Source organism: Diabrotica virgifera, chromosome 7 (genome assembly GCF_917563875.1).
Source record: "Diabrotica virgifera virgifera chromosome 7, PGI_DIABVI_V3a".
Classification (NCBI taxonomy): Eukaryota; Metazoa; Arthropoda; class Insecta; order Coleoptera; family Chrysomelidae; genus Diabrotica; species Diabrotica virgifera.
The window spans coordinates 199,627,052-199,646,945 of NC_065449.1; the positions used below are offsets into that span (position 1 = coordinate 199,627,052).

The 19,894-nt window shown below is 31.0% G+C and overlaps 1 protein-coding gene across 1 annotated transcript in view; it reads left to right on the plus strand.

Moving 5' to 3' along the window:
* The window catches only part of LOC114327115 (E3 ubiquitin-protein ligase ZNRF1), a 209,077-nt gene that overhangs the window by 119,522 nt on the left and 69,661 nt on the right, over positions 1-19,894 (plus strand). Inside the window, exon 2 of the mRNA XM_028275617.2 lies at positions 19,697-19,792. Within this exon, the coding sequence (XP_028131418.1) occupies positions 19,697-19,792 (96 nt within the window). The remainder of the gene's footprint in view (positions 1-19,696; positions 19,793-19,894) is intronic.

The window sequence follows — 19,894 nt, forward strand, 5'->3', positions numbered from 1 at the left end:
GAAACTTATAGATAATATAAACAATACTAAAGTAAAGTAACTTGTGAAACGGTTACGATTAATTTTATTTGGGAAGCTAATTGGGGGTGATTTTCGCGATTTTTATACCAAAAAATAAAAGAGACCAACAATATTTTGAGCGTAACTCACTTATTTTTAATGTTAGAATTTTTTTTTAAAAACAAAAATAAACCTTTTTTAAACACTTTAAAAACGTTGTAATGAATTTTCCCCGAAAAGTGCTCTGTTTTTTGGTTATTTCACATTGAAATATTCGATTTGGAATTTGACGAAGAAGAACCTACTTTTCATTAGCTACAATTCTGCTTATACTGGGTCTGCAGACCTCACGTGTACACTATTTTTTTCAATTTTTTATAAGCTATATTTTTACTAAGAATATTTTTTTCGTTAGAGTACTTACTTTTTGAGTTATCTGCGAAAAACCGTCCATAAACATGTTTTTTTTGTTAAAAATGAACTCGCAAATAACTCGAAAAGTATTGACTTACTGAAAAACCTCTGTAGAACAAAAAGTTGCTTAGAATTAGTCATTTTATCCAATTCAGGGGCTATTTTGAACGTATATTTTTTCACTCACGAGAAAATATTTTTCACCCCGTATTTCCCAATTTTTGTAAAATGGAGGGGATGTAGAGTTGTAAACTTTTTCTTATATAATAATAGACAATTTTAACTACCTATTTCCAAACGTTCATCCTTCCTTTATTTTTTTGGAGGTTTTCTTAAAATTTTCTGTTCCCTGATCGGGCTAAAAGCCAGCTTTACACGGTTAATATTATTGAAGCAATATCGATATTGAGGAATATATTGAACGTGTAAGGAATGTATTGAAACATTAATACCATTGAAACAATATTGCTTCAATAATATTGATCGTGTAAAGGTGGCATAAGTCTACTGTATTAATGCCGATATATTTTTACAAAATACGAGTAGCTTTTAATAATCGTTGGTTGTGCATTTGCATTACACCAAGCAATGAACTAATAAATACTTAAAAATAAAGTAACATCTGCCTCGATTGGCGGTGATTCATTATAATTATTAAAAAGAAAGTATTGTTTTGAAATAATATCTATTTTTATAACTAGTAAAACATAATGAATTGAAACCAAATGGACTGTGTTAAAAACTTCAGTTCTGAGTGGCCTAGTTTATTAAAAATAACTACACTTCTATAATTTAGAGAATAGTTCCTGCTTTTAATGATTTGAATTTAAATTTATTGGGTAATAAATATCAATTATCTTAAGAAATACATTGTAAAACAACACAAAACATTACCTACTTTGCAATGTCTTAAAGATGTCTACTTGGAAACAAAGCGAGATTATATAAAAAAAAATGATAAGCTCTTTAACACTGTCTCTCTGAAAATAGGCTTTTCGATATTTTGTTCCTACTGATTCTATAACAAAAGCACACCATTAAAGGGGTTCCAGTATAAAGTATAGTCCAGGGAGGATCTTTCTCAGAACTTTGAGTAATTCAGGTGTCTGACAACTTTTTTAGTTATTGTTGACCTATAGAAACAAAACCTACTTGTTTCCTGTCAAAAGTTCGGAGTCATTTTTTAATTATTAATAATTTAGTGCAAAGGACCCGATTTCTTCGGTTTTTGCACCCCATTAAAAAAACTAAACAGTTTATATATAATTACAAAATTTGATATTTTAGAACATTGAAAAAGCTTCAAAATGGTGATTTTTGTAAGTTAAAAAGTCAATTTGTTGCTTCGCAAACTGCAAAATGAGGCAAAATCGTTATTTGTTAATAAATAATATTAAAATTAATAATAGGTAGAACTTTGGTATTTCACCCAAAGTTGCGCATTGGGGTGGATTCATTATTTCATTATAGAATTATTTCCACTGTTTCATTATACAGTGTGTCAAAGCCTAATGGAATAAATTCATTATTACGTGAATGAGTGATTTTGGAAATAAATTCCGAAACAGATCGATTTTTATTTTTAAATTTTATGATTTTTAGGCATACCTATATATCTAACAATAAAACACTTAAAACGTTATTTGTTTTCGATACTTCCACAAAATTTATGAAAAAACTATGTGACTACAGCTGTTTCGACAGAGTGCCTTTCTCAAGTGATTTATTTTACTAGGTATGTGTTTGCATTTTAAAGTCTTTAACTTAAGAGGTTTAGGAGTGGGGAGCTGTTTGTCTCAAGTTGGTTATTTAGAATTATATCTGTGTTTTTCAATTTATTAATTTCCATAGATTCTAATAAAGATAGCTTAAGGCCTTTATTTTGAATATGAATAATTTGAAACTGTTCATTAAAAGAATGATTATGATCTAGAAGGTGAAGTGCGTATGTAGAGGTGTCTGTTTTTCTATTGTTGAAAGTCCTATTGTGTTCTGCTATCCGTTTGTCAAAGGTTCTGCCAGTTTGACTGATGTAAGTTTTCGGACAGTCACACTGAACCAAAAAAGTACGTAAATATAATGAAAAAAACATTGATTCAAAAACGGTGAGCATTAATTTTCGTCCAAAGATCAGTATCATTGGTCCAATGTAAGTAGATACATTAACTAATGCTCAAAAACATTAACCAATAAAAAGTTCGTTAATATTACGAATTTGATACATTAACCCAAAGAATGATGTTTCTTTAGATTAACGAATTAGTTCGTTACTTCTATGAACATTAGTTTTTAATTTGATGAATTAGTACGTATATTCAATGTACTTTCTAGTTAAAATCAATGTATCGCTACATTGATACAGTGAAATATATGCATTATATTAATGAATGTAATTATTGAATTAAAAACTATTTTACATTGTTTCGTCGTATGAGTACGTATATAAAATAAAATATTTACATTAAAATAATGGACGTTTACATTGATTCAATGTGTTAAGACATCGATATGATCACATGTGGTTACTGTCAAGCCATAATTAGGAAACGTAAAGTAGCAAATAGAGTTGATGAAAATAATGTTCAAAATAAGTTTTAGAAGTTTTAATATAACTATAAACAGGTACACTGAGTAACAGACAAATAGTTAATAAGTAAACAAAGTGACGACTTAATATCTACATAAATATTACAAATAATATAGGTTGAAGCAACGATTTTTTGCAGATTCTCAAATTATAAAAAAACATCTATAAGTATCTATAAGTTTAAAGAAAAATAAACCATATATTTTTAATTAATACACAACTTCTTATAATTTAATCTGGAAAAAACTGAATAACTAAACATATGCAGCAGAAATTGATTCTTCTTATTTAATACAAAAATCAAACAGGATGAAAATATCTAAAAAGTTCTGAAACTTCAGCAAATTTTTGTTTCTCTATAAGTATATTGTATATTGTATCATAACTTGTGTTATTTTTTAATAATAATGAACAATATAAAAAATTATAAATATCTAGAATCAATATTTATTGCAGATAATCTCAGACTTATTTGTTATTAGATTATCTAAACTATTTTTCTAGATTTTCTTTTAAAGCTTCAGATTTTATATGGACTTTTGGAAAAGAGCAATTACCTTATATTAAAAAAATATATATAATATTCAATAAAATTCCAGAACATTTCTGACTCGAAAGGAAAATCCAGATTAAATAAATAAAAAATGTATTACCTGATATCGTCAAAATATACACATATCCCTCTGGCAGTAATTAATGGTTGAATGTCATTTTTCTTTGCTTTCAAAAACGTAATATGGTCTTCACTTCTTGCTGGGTCTTCCCGACGTGTAAGAATGATTCCTGGGAATTTCTGATATATTTCTGATATAATTTCTGGGTATATTTTATTATATTTGTTTATCCATTAAGATGCTTTTTAACCATTTTATTAGTTGGCACAAAATATCAATGCAGAACCCAAAGAAGAACTGCATGTTTGCCATCTACAATTAATATTAATAATTATTATAAAAAAATAAATCTAAATAATGTAGGTACATTGTTGTATTGTACATTATTGTAGGTTGTATTTTTGGGTGCCATTTTTATTACAGAAATATTTTAATTTATCCTGAAAAAAAATTATTTTGATACTACCGACTGCCACTGCAGGAGTTAAGGCCATCGGTACATAATTCGCAAATATTTTACGGGTATCCCTACTTTTTCTGTCTTTACACGGCAAATTACGTGTAGTAAAATTCACACTGGTATGGATATGTAAACATTACTAGAATGTCATTCTACTTGAAAATGTCATCATTAATTTAAGAGATGGCTTTTGAATGTTCTTGGATAACTGTTATTTTTATAATTGCAAATTATTAATTCAGTTAATAAATGTGATAATTTTTTCACTAACTATGTAGTCAGTGATTGTAATAATTTATATGTACAACAAAAACTAATGCTCAATCGAGAAAAGAGGAAAAGTGTTTAAGTGATTTTTAAATAATATACCATGGAACACTTACAATTTTGAACATCTTTAACAACAAAATACTTGGATCACAGAATATATTATCCTGATGTATTCTCTGCTTGGATCTTCCACAAATGATACACAATAAATAACTTTTTATTAATGTCACGTCTTAAATCAATTATTTATCAAATACACTATATTATATCAATATTATTTAATCAACAACTCAAAATATTCCCGATGCCATGTCAAATATTTAAAATTGTCACTGATTGTCACTGTCTGACTGACAGCATGCTGACAATATTCTATTCCACTGAGTGCGTTGTATGACAAAGATAGATTTGGAAATATTACCACGGACATTGTGTTTATTTTTTTCGAATCCTGAAAAAACCAATAAATATTTTTGAAAAATTTAAACGCACAATGAAGGACTATATTATTACCGAGGGCCGAAAGTCCCTTAGAATAAATAAAAAGTTTCTTTTGAATGGGATATTTGAAATTCAAAATCACACTACATTTTATCTTCGTTTTTCACCCCTGTAACTTATTAAAATAAACATTATAGAAGTTCTTAGGGACTTTCGGCCCTCGCCAATAACGTCATCTTTTATTCTGCGTTTAAATGTTTCAAAGATACTTATTAGTTTTCTCAGGATTCGAAAAAAATGAATCCCCATTTGAATAGCATTGCAGCCGAAAATACGTACCCATCCTAATATTTTTCAGTTATTTACGGTTTAATCACATAAAGATTTAGATTTAATTTACTAATCTTTTATAGGATTATACCATTTAGAAATATTTTCAAATGGTTCCTATTTTATTTTACCTATGTGTCGAATTAGCTTTTCAAAAAATTTACAGCGAACAAAAATTAATTAATACTAGATAAGTAGGATTAAATAATGAAGTATTTACCTTCTGTAATGTCTTCATGGGTGGCCTTTTCAAATAAAATTTAATTGTTTTTTCTTGATATGAGTTTCACACTGAAGAAAGGAAATAATTCTTTCGAAATTGCTCTCCCATCCATCAATAAGTCAATTTCCATTTCCAAATACCACTCCAAAGTCCATATCAATCTGCAAAAGTAAAAACAGAAATACAACTTTTTTTACAGAAATCCCACTTAATAATTTATTAATTGTTAACAATATATGTAAATACATAGTGAACAAATCAACAAAACAATGAACAAATTATTAGTATTATGAAAAAAGTCATTGGATCGATAAAACGATTCATTGAATTAATGATTCTATCCATTATTTTTTAATGAATATAATTACATTGTAATAATGAATATGGTCATTACTTAATGACTACGTGTTTATTGTACATATTAACAAATTTTTCATTGAATCAATGTAATAGAAGCCAATGATTGGCGTTCATTGGTACTACGTACAATATTTTTTTCAGTGCACCACAAGTGAGTTTGTAAACACCACTCTGTAGTTGCTTTCTCTTTCTGCTCTTATTGTTCGCACTGTATTTGCTTAAGTTGTTGTTAGTTCTGAAACTGGTGTTATTCCTTTCTTTTTTATGTATTTTTTTGATATCTTGGCTGTATATATATAGCAGAAGGTACTGGGTTCTTTATGTGTTGGTGGATGGACTAATTTCAGGGCTTTCTTATGGAGTTTTTGGTTTAAAATTTTGTTAATTGTTTGTTCGTTGTAGCCATTGTTTACTGCTATTTGCTTAATGATGTTCAGTTCTATCTCGAAGTTATTTTTTGACATGGGAATTTCTGTAAGCCTGTGTATCATGCTATGGTAGGCTGCTAATTTATGTTGTGTAGGATGGGAAGATGAATTGTGTATAGTTGTGTCAGTATGGGTAGGTTTATGAAATACGGAGAACTCATGTTTGTTGAGCAGTGTGGTAATTGTTACATCTAGAAAGTTCATGAACTTCTGTTCTGTTTCTACTGTAAACTCAATATTACTATGGAGTGAATTAATGTATGATAAAAACTGGTCAAGTTGCCTGTTAGTTCCTGTAAAGCAAACTAGCATATCATCCACGTATCTTCACCAATATAAGAAGTAAGAACTGTTATTTGAGAAATAAACATTACTTTTCGCTTCAATTTAATGTTTAGGCTGCTACTCACCTGCCTCTCGGCAGTTAGAACATTTAATTCAAGGTACTAGTACACTTTAGAAGACCAAAAATAATCATTTTTTTAAGATTTTTTTTCTCAGAACCTTTATTAAAAATGAAAATAAAACTTTTTACATATTAATATCTAACTCTTAGAGAGTACAAAAAATATATCTTTTTTCATTTATGCACGTACACTAATATTGTAGAGGGCGCAAAAGTCGAGGCCTCGAAAAATGATGGCGGACAGTTAATCTCAGGATTGGGATATCTGAAACAAAAAAATCGTACTGCATTTGAAAAGGGAAGGTTTCTTACGTGACAATTTACCACAATTTGACCAAAAAATAAAAAATAAATATTTTTTAACCATGAAAAACTAAAGAAAATTTTGACTAAAGGCGATTTTTTTACAATTTGTTTCAAATTTCCTTAAATTTTTTTTTGCGGAATTTTTCACTAACGTTGGTAAATTGTCACGTAGGAAACATTTCTGTTTCAAATACCGTACGATTTTTATGTTTCAGATATCCCAATCCTGAGATTAACTGTCCGCCATCGGAACTACTTTTTTTCGAGGCCTCGACTTTTGCGCCGTCTACAATATTAGTGTACGTGTAAATGAAAAAAGATATATTTTTTGTATTCTCTACATAATAATATGTAAAATGTTTTATGTTCATGTTTAATAAAGGTTCTGGAAAAATAATCTTAAAAAAATGCTTATTTTTGGTCTTCTAAAGTGTACTAGTACCAGTACCTTAAGCAAAAAGAAATGTTTATTTGTCAAATAAACATTTTATTTCTATTTTCTGATAGTAGTAAAATGTATTTTGCATTAAAAAAATTACGCACATTCTTCTTTTGTGTCAATTAAAAAAAAATGGACACACTGGATAAACAATTGTTAATGTTTATACATATTTGAAATTGTTTGTTTCAAAAAAAAATCCTATTCATAAACAACATAATTTACATATTGTAGGTCTTTTTACCTTTAAATCAATATGAAATAATTTTCATTATGGCTGTGATCTATCCATTCAGATAATTTTAAATGAAAGTAAAATTCATTGACGTATATTCTAATATAGTTATCAATCATCGATTGACATGATGGATATAGATATTTATTGATAAGAGAAAAAAATAAGTATTTTAAGCACCGACAACACAAGTAACAATAATTAACTTTTATGGAAGTTTTTGGATCGAAATATGTTTATATTCGACAAAATTTTGAGTATTTTGATCCCGAGTGACAGTTTGACAGTTTTAATTTCACGACCCGAAGAGGAGTCAGATTATGGCAAAACAAAAACGATAATTTTTAAGTGCTAGAGAGTAATTCGGTAAGATTATTTCATGAACAAATAACTGGACGCCCTGTATAAATAATTATGCCAATGTTAATATTACTGAATATAGAATTTAATAAACTTTCAAATGATCTAGCACACGACTGGAAGGAGTGGGGGATGTGGAAGGGAGGGGGTTGACAAATGACATATGTATGTACCGTAAAAATGTGTCCCCTTAGATCAAATGTCCACCTGTTTCGCCATTGACTTAAAATCTAATAAATACTGCCAAATATCGAGGTGGATTGTTTTCTTGGGCCCACTCTGTATATATGGAGATACTATTACTATAACTAGAAAATAATCCGAGGATATTTTAATTTTAACATGAGTTTCTGGAGGCAGACAACTCTAGGACAATCTACATTTCAATTATACATATCGATTTTAGCGTTTTTCGTATACGGAGGGCTTCCCGTTATTAGCTACATAAAATAGCACCATGTGTATGCATAAATTTACACAGTAGTTGCACATCTTTCCGAGTCATCTGTACAAATAATTCGCTTATCACTACACCTACTAAATGTGCATTGTATAATATTATACATAGTCATGTCACGTGATATTTTTCAATCGTGTTGGTTTAACAATGCAAAATTTCAATGAACGGTATGCAACTACGATTCGCATTGTTTATAGACAAGGCTAAAACGGCGGGTTCGTTGGGAAAAATATTCCCATGAGATTTTTTTGCATAATTACATTCGTGAGACATCCCAGAATAAGGTTCAAGAAGTCGCCCACGTGAAAAGTGGGCCAAATTTTTTTTAACATTTTTTTTTAATCAAATTGCAAAAATCAATATTTTTGGCCCGGACAATTTTTTTGTAGGTTTTTTGGACCATTCTGGATAAAAAAGGTCTCTTATAATTTTTCTCTAAAGTTGATCGTTTTCGAGTTATAAGCAATATAAAATTGAAAAAAACGAAAAATGGCGATTTTCAAGGCTTAATAACTCGGTTAAAAGTTATTATTATGAAAGTCAGAAAGTGACTAAATCAAAGTTTAATGCCCCCCTGCAAGATCCCGAAGATATTTTTGTCATTATTTTATTACTAAGCTGTTATTTTTATGTAATAATATTGAGCGCCATGCACGTGGTAGCCGGCCGTAAACGCTGAGTGCGAGAGAGATGCCACTCCGGCAGTCCAATTGTGCATCTTACTTGCACTCAAATTTACGGCCGTCTACCACGTGCATGGCGCTCAATATTATTATTTAAAAATAACAGCTTAGTAATAAAATAATGACAAAAATTTCTTCGGGATCTTGTAGGGGTGGCATTAAACTTTAATTTAGTCACTTTCTGACTTTCATAATAATACCTTTTAACCGAGTTATTAAGCCTTGAAAATCGCCATTTTTCGTTTTTTTCAATTTTAAATTGCTTATAACTCGAAAACGATCAACTTTAGAGAAAAATTATAACTTTTTATCCAGAATGGTCCAAAAAGCCTACAAAAAAATTGTCCGAGCCAAAAATATTAATTTTTGCAATTTGATTAAAAAAAAATTGTTAAAAAAAATTTGGCCCACTTTTCACGTGGGCGACTTCTTGAACCTTATTCTGGGATGTCTCACGAATGTAATTATGCAAAAAAATCTCATGGGAATATTTTTCCCAACGAACCCGCCGTTTTCGCCTTGTCTATTAGGGGGGCATAGAAAAATATTCGAAAATGTATTGGGTTAGTACCAAAGTGATTTCAATATAGAACATCAACAATAGGCTAACATTTTCATGTATATTTATATCTATTTATACCTCGGTTTTCTTGGTAATTCATTGTTGTTATTTATAAAGCTAATACAATATTATTTACAAACAATTAAATCAGTAAACATAGATAAATGCATAGAAAATATTTTCGGCCACCGATTTCAATTTAGCATTGTCATAATCAGTGCACTATTATAATCAGTAATTTCTGTTGTGCTTAAATATTGCCATAGGAAATATAATATTTGATTATTATATAATTATAAATTATACGGGGTAGTCCATTTAAATTATACAGTGTGGCCCATTTAAATTGGAAACTATATAAAATTTAGAGTGGGTAACCGATTTTAACTTTTTTTTCAAATGTCTGTATACACGATTGTCGGGCAAGTTTGTGACAAACTATTGATACTTAGCAGACCTCGTTGGCCCAAGATTGTTGTTAGGGTTCTCGTTTACAGTCTCACCATGTTTCCGGAGGTATTCTTTTAACATCGGCGTTTAGCCTTTCCAATTTCATAATACTATAATGTAGATTGAATTATAAGTACAACCATTGTTTGGTTCTGGGGCTAGTTAGCAAGTATATATGAATTCACTGATGATGGACTGATAGGTCCGAAAACGTTCTGAATGAACCTATTTTATTTAATCCATGGATTTTTAAAATTTTATTAAATATACCTTTTACTTAGAAGTGGTTTTACTTCATGGAGTTTTTAACTATATGGTATACAGCCAACCCAGGGAACTACCCCTTTTAATCATTAAATAGTTTAAAGTGTCAAAGACAAGATAAATTTAAAAAATACAAAAGGCCTATCACTGATTGATGCCAAACTGAGAGAAGGTAGCTCACGATAGACAAGACAAGACACCTCATTTTATGAAATACCAAACATACAAAGTGCCAATACACTACTTATTTGTAATAATGTGAATTCCTCGTAGTAATACTATTTTCATTATAAATATATTATACCTACAGCTATTGAGAAACAACACAGAAACATAGTGTTTTTGAAGACAAATTACCTAATCACTAATTTTTTTTATAAAAATGTTCGGAAATCCAGACTAATCCTAATAACATTTTGGCACGCTTTGACATAGTTTATTTAAAAAATAGACGACTACTAAAAACAACTTGAGTCGACACAGTTAGAAATGAGTCGGCTGAACCAAACAACACAACTAGTCAATATAATAAAGAGACGCAAGTTATACACGTTATAAGAAATCCTGAAAAATATGAAGTTTTGTGTCTCATCATGCAGGGAAAGATCCAAGATAAACGTGGTCCTGCTTTAGTGCTGCTGTCAGTAAATTCATTATAGCGAGTATGGTAGCCAACATAATGTCCAAAGATCCCACAGTTTTACTGATAGCTCAAGGACAGGATTTTGCAAAAAAATATTGGCAATTTTCTCTATATTTTGTTCTTATTTCTAGAAAACATCTCCACAGTATTTATCTTGTATTGCCTTTGACCATTTAACAAACAGATCCTGGTTCACGATCTTCGTTTTCTCTGCTTTGTGTATCTAGTATTTTCTCGTTCTGGGTAATTCACTTGTTATTATGATTTCACAAGTATTTTAGGTGTTAATTAAAACCAAAATATGTTTTTCTTGTTATTTTCAAGCATTGTACAAATGTTTGTGTTCAGTTTTAAGCGCATTAAGAACTGTTTATTTAATTTAAAATCGTTTAGCAATTTTTCCGAATAACACGTGTTTTGATAAAAGAAAAGGGAATTCGTTGTCTTTATATGTTATCTTCAAATGAAAAACTGTTACACTGTGCAATTATTGAGGGATTGATAAGTATATTTGTTTGGAAATAAAACAGACCTGCATTGTTTCGTAATTATTCAGCTCGCTAGATAATAAATTCAAAGTATAGGTTATCACATTTTATGTTCAAATTAAATATGCACGGTATTTGTTATGAAGTCACCAAAAGAAAAGTAAGTTGGTAGTGTTTGGTGTGTAAAATTGTCCAAGACTTTCTCGTAACCAAAAATAGCACTACGTGGACAAAGAGCGAATTTAGGTGGTAAAAATCCTGTCGTAACACAAGAACAATGCGAAAGCCTCGTTGCTTATTATCTAGTCCAGAGAAATAAGGTTTTTGTCGGGACACTTGAGCAGCCAGGTTGCAAATGGGTTTTTTGGGTACTACTCGTATATACCTAATACATTATAAATACAAAAATGCCCGTTACAGTTCGGACGGGAATTTTAGTTATTAACAAATAAGCGTCAAAAATGGCAGTTTTTTCGTTTAAATCGCTACAGGTAAAAATAGAGTAATTAAATATGTTATTTATAGTGTCGTTCTTTTAGTAGATGAGCAAAGGTTAAAAATGGCAGTTTTTGAATTTTAGTCCAATCCTTTGTTGCTTCGGAAATTTCAAAATAAAATTAAAATTTCGAAAATAAAAAAATTGCTATTATAACTTTGGCGAAAATGACCTTAAGACTTTCATATTGCATGAAAAGTTGAGTCAAACAGTCCATATAATGCACAAAAATTTAAGACGATTCGTCAATTAGTTTAAATATTATTCAATTTATTTATCCCAAAGAGCTTTTTTTGCAATGTTATTGTTCAGAAAATAATAGCGATATAGCAATTCTGTGGAAACCGCGTGAAAGAAGAATAGTTATATTTTTCATTTCAACATTTTTCTAAAGTAGGGTCATTTTTGGCTTATAAACAATTTGAATAACTTTGTTCATATTGACTCTAGACTAAAACTAGTTTGGGATTTGAAAAGCTGGTATTTTTACACGAATTTTCAAAAAAAACCTTTTCCCCTAGATTAATCAGGGTCAAAGTTAGCCACTTTTTTTATTTAATTCACAGCTACTTTGTTTATAACAATTAAGCAACCTAACTAGCGCCATTTTGAAGTTCAAGGTATATAGTTTATGTGTAAACTTTGAACTCCAATAAAGTGGTTAATAAAGCTTTAAAAATTACGTCCTAACGAAATCGATTCGTGGTCGGTGGAGGGGAATAATTACTAAAATCCGTGCACTCAAAAAATGAAATAGATTCTTCATATATAAGCTGTAATATCTCCGGAGCTTGTTGATGGATTTTGATCATAATTTTTTAAATTTGTATGTACTCGTAGTTTTGTAGAGTACGTTATGTACACATATCCCCACCTAACATTACAAAATGTTAGGGTGAACCCACCTTCTCACTCAGAGATATGAAAAATAGATGACGACCGATTTTAAGACCTACCAAATATACATATATAATTTCATAACAATCGGTCAAGCGGTCTCGGAGAAGTATGGCAACTAACAGTGTGACAGGAGAATTTTATAGATGCAAATATATAGATGGCTATTAAAAATAGGGGTTAGTGACAGAAGAGTAAAAATTAAGGGTTGTATGTATTTTTTAATTCTACACCATAGAAAATTAAGGTAGACAATTTTGTCTAAAAAAATAAAAAAAAAAGTCAAGGGGGCAACCCCCCTTATAATTTATGGGCGTGAAAAATAGAGTAGAACCTATTCTCAGTCCTACAGGATACACGTATAAAATTTCATAAAAATCGGTCAAGCCGTTTCGGATGAGTATGCTAACTAACACTGTTACAGGAGAATTTTATATATAGGGTGTCCCAAAAGTAGTGGAACGGTCGAATATCTCGCGAACTAAACATCGGATCGAAAAACTGAAAAATATGTGTTCAATCATTTTCAAAAATCTATCTAATGACACCAAACACCAACCCCCACTACACCCCCTGGAGGTGGGGTGGGGGGTAACTTTAAAATCTCAAATGGAAACCCCTAGTTTTTCTTGCAGATTTGGATTCGTTACGTAAAAGTAAGCAACTTTTATTCAAGACATTTTTTCGAACTGTGGATAGATGGCGCCATAATTGGGAAAAACGATTTATCCTGATACCATAGGTAAATTATAGAAACGGTCTAATATCTCGAGAAATACACTTCCAAATGAGAAACCAAAAAACAGGTTTTTAATATTTTTCGAAAACCTATCGATAAACACCAAAAATGACCCTCCAACCCACCCCCTGGGGACGGGGTGGGAGGTAAATTTAAAATCTTAAATAGCAACCCCCACTTTTTATTGCAGATTCGAATGCGCCATGAAAAATTAAGCAACATTTATTCGAAACATTTTTTAAAATTGCTGATAGATGGCGCTAATAAATCGTATTTTTCCAATTAAAGCGCCATCTATCAACAATTCTAAAAAATGTTTCGAATAAATGTTGCTTAATTTTTCATGGCGCATTCGAATCTGCAATAAAAAGTGGGGGTTGCTATTTAAGATTTTAAAGTTACCCCCCACCCCACCTCCAGGGGGTGGGTTGGAGGGTCATGTTTAGTGTTGTTCGATAGGCTTTCGAAAAGTATTAAAAACCTTTTTTTTTGGTTTCTCATTTTGAAGTGTATTTTTCGAGATATTAGACCGTTTCTATAATTTACCTATGGTATCAGGATAAATCGTTTTTCTCAATTATAGCGCCATCTATCCACAGTTCGAAAAAATGTCTTGAATAAAAGTTGCTTACTTTTACGTAACAAATCCAAATCTGCAAGAAAAACTAGGGGTTTCCATTTGAGATTTTAAAGTTACCCTCCACCCCACCTCCAGGGGGTGTAGTGGGGGTTGGTGCTTGGTGTCATTGGATAGATTTTTGAAAATGATTGAACACGTATTTTTCAGTTTTTCGATCCGATGTCTAGTTTGCGAAATATTCGACCGTTCCACTACTTTTGGGACACCCTGTATATAGAAGTAACTGTGAATTAAAAAATAAAAGTGGCTAACTTTGACCGCAATTAACCTAGGCAAAAAGTTTTTTTTTTTGAAAATTCGTGTAAAAATCCAGCTTTTGAAATCCCAAAGTAGATTTACTCTACAGTCAATATTAACAAAGCTTTTCAGATTGTTTTTAAGCCAAAAATGACTACTTTAGTAAAATGTTTTCGGAATTATAAAAATGACTTTTTATAGACTTTTTTAAATGCTTGGAAAATATAAGTGTTCTTCTTTCATGTGCTTTCCACAGATTTGCTGTATCATTATTATTTTCTGAATAGTAACATTGCAAAAGAAGCTCTTTTGGATAAACAAATTGAATAAAATTCAAACTAATTGACGAATCGTCTTGAAATTTTTTGTGCATCATATGTACTGGTTGTCTCAACTTTTCATGCAATATCAAAGTCATAACTTCATTTTCGCAAAAGTTATAGCAAATTTTTTATTTTCGAAATTTTAGTTTTATTTTGCAATTAGCGAAGCAACAAATGATCGGACCAAAATTCAAAACTGCCATTTTGAACCTTTGCTCATCTACTAAAAGATGAATACTCTAAATTAGATATTTAATTACCCTATTTTTACCTGTAGCGATTTAAACGAAAAAACTGCCACTTTTGACGCTTATTTGTTAATAACTAAAATTCTCGTCCGAACTGTGACGGGCATTTTTGTATTTATAATGTATTAGGTATATACGAGTAGTACCCAAAAAACCCATTTGCAACCTGGCTGCTCAAGTGTCCCGACAAAAACCTTATTTCTCTGGACTAGATAATAAGCAACGAGGCTTTCGTATTGTTCTTGTGTTACGACAGGATTTTTACCACCTAAATTCGCTCTTTGTCCACGTTGGGCTATTTTTGGTTACGAGAAAGTCTTGGGCAATTTTACACGCCAAACACTACCAACTTTACTTTTCTTTTGGTGACTTCATAACAAATACCGTGCATATTTAATTTGAACATAAAATGTGATAACCTATACTTTGAATTTCTTATCTAGCGAGCTGAATAATTACGAAACAATGCAGGTCCGTTTTATTTCCAGACAAATATACTTATCAATCCCTCAATAATTGCACAGTGTAAACAATTTTTTATTTGAAGATAACATAAAGAGACAAAGAATTTCCTTTTCTTTTATCAAAACACGTGTTATTCGGAAAAATTGCTAAACGATAGTATTCATACGATTTGCCGAAAAGATATATAGTACCCAAAAAAACCCATTTGCAACCTGGCTGCTCAAGTGTCCCGAACATGGTATATTTTTGCCTTATTTCCCTGGCGTAAACGGGAGCGTCTTTGGGATGGGTATGAATATGAATGACAGAAAGATAACCGTTTGACCAAAAAACCAAGAATTATTAAATGCTACGAAACTGCAGCGATAAGTGGGTGCCAATAGCTCTTAATCAGAGATTTATAAAGGTTTCAAACTACATAATCAAGTAAGAACAGAGATAATTGAATACACAATGAAGATAGAAATGACATTAAAAAATACTATAGAAAAAATCAATTTTTCTCGCTTGAACACAAGAGGATAATGAACAATGAGTGGTTACCGTTTAGAACCTAGAAATGCCCCAAATGAAAAATAAAACATGAAGACCAAAGAAGTCTTGGAAAAAAGAAATCAAAGGCCATGATCAGAAGAGATATTGAAGAAATAAAAAATAATGGTGTTCGAATTGCGGCAAACGTAGGGTACCGATGTTCTATATAATGTACTTAAAAAAAACTCTTAAATCTTAATCTAAATCTAAAATCTAAAAAAGATCTTAATCTACATTGCAAAATTCCTGTAATTACTTCTACGTCTTTGTGTGCTTTTATTTCGTTCCCACGTGTATTGAACATACGCCCGTCTTATTTTGACTGATATCTTTTAAATTTCTGCGTATGTTTCTATTTATTGCGACTCAATAAAAATTATTTTAATCCTTTGTTATCAAAACAGATTCCTTGGTAACTTCGCAGCAGATGCAAAATGTGTTGACTGATAACAACATGTTAGTTATAGTCGATTTTATTACTACACATGGTGTAATAAAAACTTTGTATTCTAGTTAGATGTTATTAGGTATAGACGCATACTACCACCCAGTCTATAAAAACATTGCGAAACTTTATTAAATTTAATATAAAGAATTACAAATTATTTATTTGGTAATGTATTGTAAACATAGATAACATAGATAGGGGTCTAGGAAAGTTGGTCGAGAACACTTCGTCGACGGAAAATTAGTCGACGACATTTGGTCGACAAACAGTTGGTCTAATGTACAATTCGTCGACCAACATTAAATTTGTTCGAATGGATTTTTCGTCGACAGACTGTTATTATTTATCTTTAGGATAGAGGGATTAATGTTGACAAACGACGGATTATTGGTTTTTATTTTGTTAACTGGAATATTGTATTATACATACCTGAATTTATTATTTTTTGGGTTTGGTTAATTTTTTGAAGTAATACAGGCGCGATTGAGATTGAGGGTGAATTTATAGTGATCTGCGCGCATGCGCACACCGACAGTATGGTATTAGTCGTTATACGGGCTCTGATTGGGTGTTGAAATGATCTGTCAATAATAAATAATTGTTCAATATGAAGGTACACAAATCTGTAATATATTAGTATTATATGTAATACTTTTATTTACATAATTTGATTACCATCAAAATTTCTATCAATGTTCACCTAATACATTGTTTTCTTACTCTATGTTTTGTTGTATTTTTTCAATTCTAAATCATTTCAATTCAAAATCAAAATAATTTAATTTATGTAATTCAAAAATGTCAAAAGCTTAATCCGGTTAGTTAGTCGATCTTCGCACATAATGACACATTGTCTCCGTGGCGAAGCGTTTAAGGCGAATGAACCCCAATATACCAACCGCGCTGATAGCTGGTTCGAATCCCAATAAAAACTTTTATTTTTTTATTTTTTTTTATACATTTTATGATTGTAAGTATAGTTATTATATAATTTTATTTTCAGAAAATACCTATTTAGTTAAAAAAAATTCCGACAATTAATGTTCAGAAATCATTTGTGGCATTTTTTGTGTTTGTGTGTGTTTTATTCTTTTATTATTTTAATTTTTGGCGCTGTTTTAATAAAAATGTTTGAGAAGTAGTAAGTATAAATTAGTTTAATATTTAAATAAAATATAAATAAAAAGTATATTAATTTCGTTTAAATCATATAATAGAAGTATAACTTTTTACGTGCGTACAAAGTAGACACACATTCTTTTTTTTTTTCTAAATCTTAATTATTTTTAAATTTAATGAAAAAATTGGCTGCGGTGGGAGAGTAGACAGCAAATATAAACCGATATTTTAATTAGTGATATTGTACCGTTCTTCTTTTTGGTGTCGGCGCACTTGCGAACGGAGTATTTCCGGACAAGTCAAATTTGGGGGCACTTGCGGACAAGACGAAATATGCGAGATGCTGAGGTAAATAAATTGTTAGGGAATCGAGGCATTTCCGTACAATGTTTTTGACTGCAATAATCAGTCAATATCAATAAAAAAGAAATCGTGAGAATAAACTTCCTTTCACACTATATCCAAGGCTTAGGACTGGCAATCTATAAAATATTTTTTTTGATATGATACAAAGAAACAAACTTTATATATTGGCGTGTTTCCGCCATGTATTCCCTTTGGGTCTTTGTCGACGAAAAATCCATTCGATCAAATGTTCGTCGATGAATTGTGCGTTCGACCAACTGTTTGTCGACCAAATGTTGTCGACGAAGTGTTCTCGACCAACTTTCCGACACCGCATAGATAGATGCCTTATATTTATGTTGGCAAATAAAAGAAGTTCCCGACTTCATTGATTTAATTGAATACGTTGCGCTTTGTACTTTTTTTTAAGCTTCCTCAGTACATAGTGCTTCTTCTACGCCACTACAGCACAAATTGAGCCTTGGCATCCTTTATTTTTTGCCTCCATGCTTGTTTGTCTGTGGCTGCTCTTCTTTATGCAGGGACTTCTAAAGTGCTTGTTGTGCTTCGCTGCTAACTGTGTCGTCCCAGCGGATTCTTGGCTTTCCAACCGGTCTCTCTCCCTGCATTCTAGCGTTCAGTGCTCTTTTGGTAGCCTATCCTCTCCCATTCTTACCACATGTCCAGCCCATTGCAATCTTTGTATTCTAATGAAGTCTGACAGGGGTGTTTCTTTATAAAGTTGATAAAGCTCGTTGTTGTATCGAATTCTGAAGATTCCGTTTTCCATGACAGGTCCTAGTATTCTCCTCATTACTTTCCTTTCGAATGTGTCGAGTTTGTTTTTGGATGTTTCTTTCAGGACCCACGCTTCACTGCCATAGCATGTTATCGGTTGAATTAAGATTTTATAGATTCTCATCTTTGTATTTCGGTGGACACTTTTAGACCGAAATATAAGGAAGAGGGCAAAATAAGCTCTGTTTACCTGCGTTATTCTCTTTCGTATTTCTCCATCTTCTGATTCGTCGACATATACTTCTACTCTCAGGTATGTAAATTTTTCAACCGTTTCAATGTCAGTACATAATTGGTGTAAGTTTATTAGTAAAAAATCAACGATGGTGGATTCGTAATTACAAGCAATTCGTAGGTTTTTTTAGTTGTTATAAAAACTGCATGGTTATAACTTGACATTAAAACAAACGATTTAAAAAACTAAAACCAAGCATTACTGGTCATTACTTATTATTTGGTGATTTAAATTTAAGAGAAGGTTTCATTGAGCTTTGTTAAGATCATACTAAAACAGAATGACACCAAAACGTACGTATTTACATACATTTGGAAATTTTGGAGGTTGAGCTGCGGTACAACCGCGCAGCTCGACCTCACCGACCACCAACGCACGTAGGAAAGAAAGTACACGTAAATTGCACGATGTCCTCATTTACCAACGAAAATCAATAGAGTTTTTCCTTAAGCCAAATTTAATAGAGGTTTTTTATTCCAATAGAAACGTATGCACCTGGGGAGAACTCTAGGATTTTTCCTTCAAGAGGTATTCAACACACGATTGACGGACAGACAACATGGTTAAAGGATCTGTCGCGTACTTAATTAATAAAACCCCGTGGAATTCATCTTTATAGATAGAGAGATATGAAGGAGTTTATTAGTCATTAGTTAATAAATTCTGTTTTGGTTTGTTAACATTATATTATTTTATAGTTTTAAATATAGAAGTTGATTGTTTGATTGAAATATTTTGTTTTGTTACAGGAATTAAATGTCCAGTATGCAGTAAATTTGTGATTCCTGATGATATAGAATGTCATTTGGTGATGTGCCTAACTAAACCTCGGCTATCGTACAACGGTAAGTGACTATATTATACCCTATTACAGACCGTCGGATTTTCGGCGAAGTTCACTCATGATTTTATTCCTATGTCTTTAAGAGTACAGAAAGATGAAATCG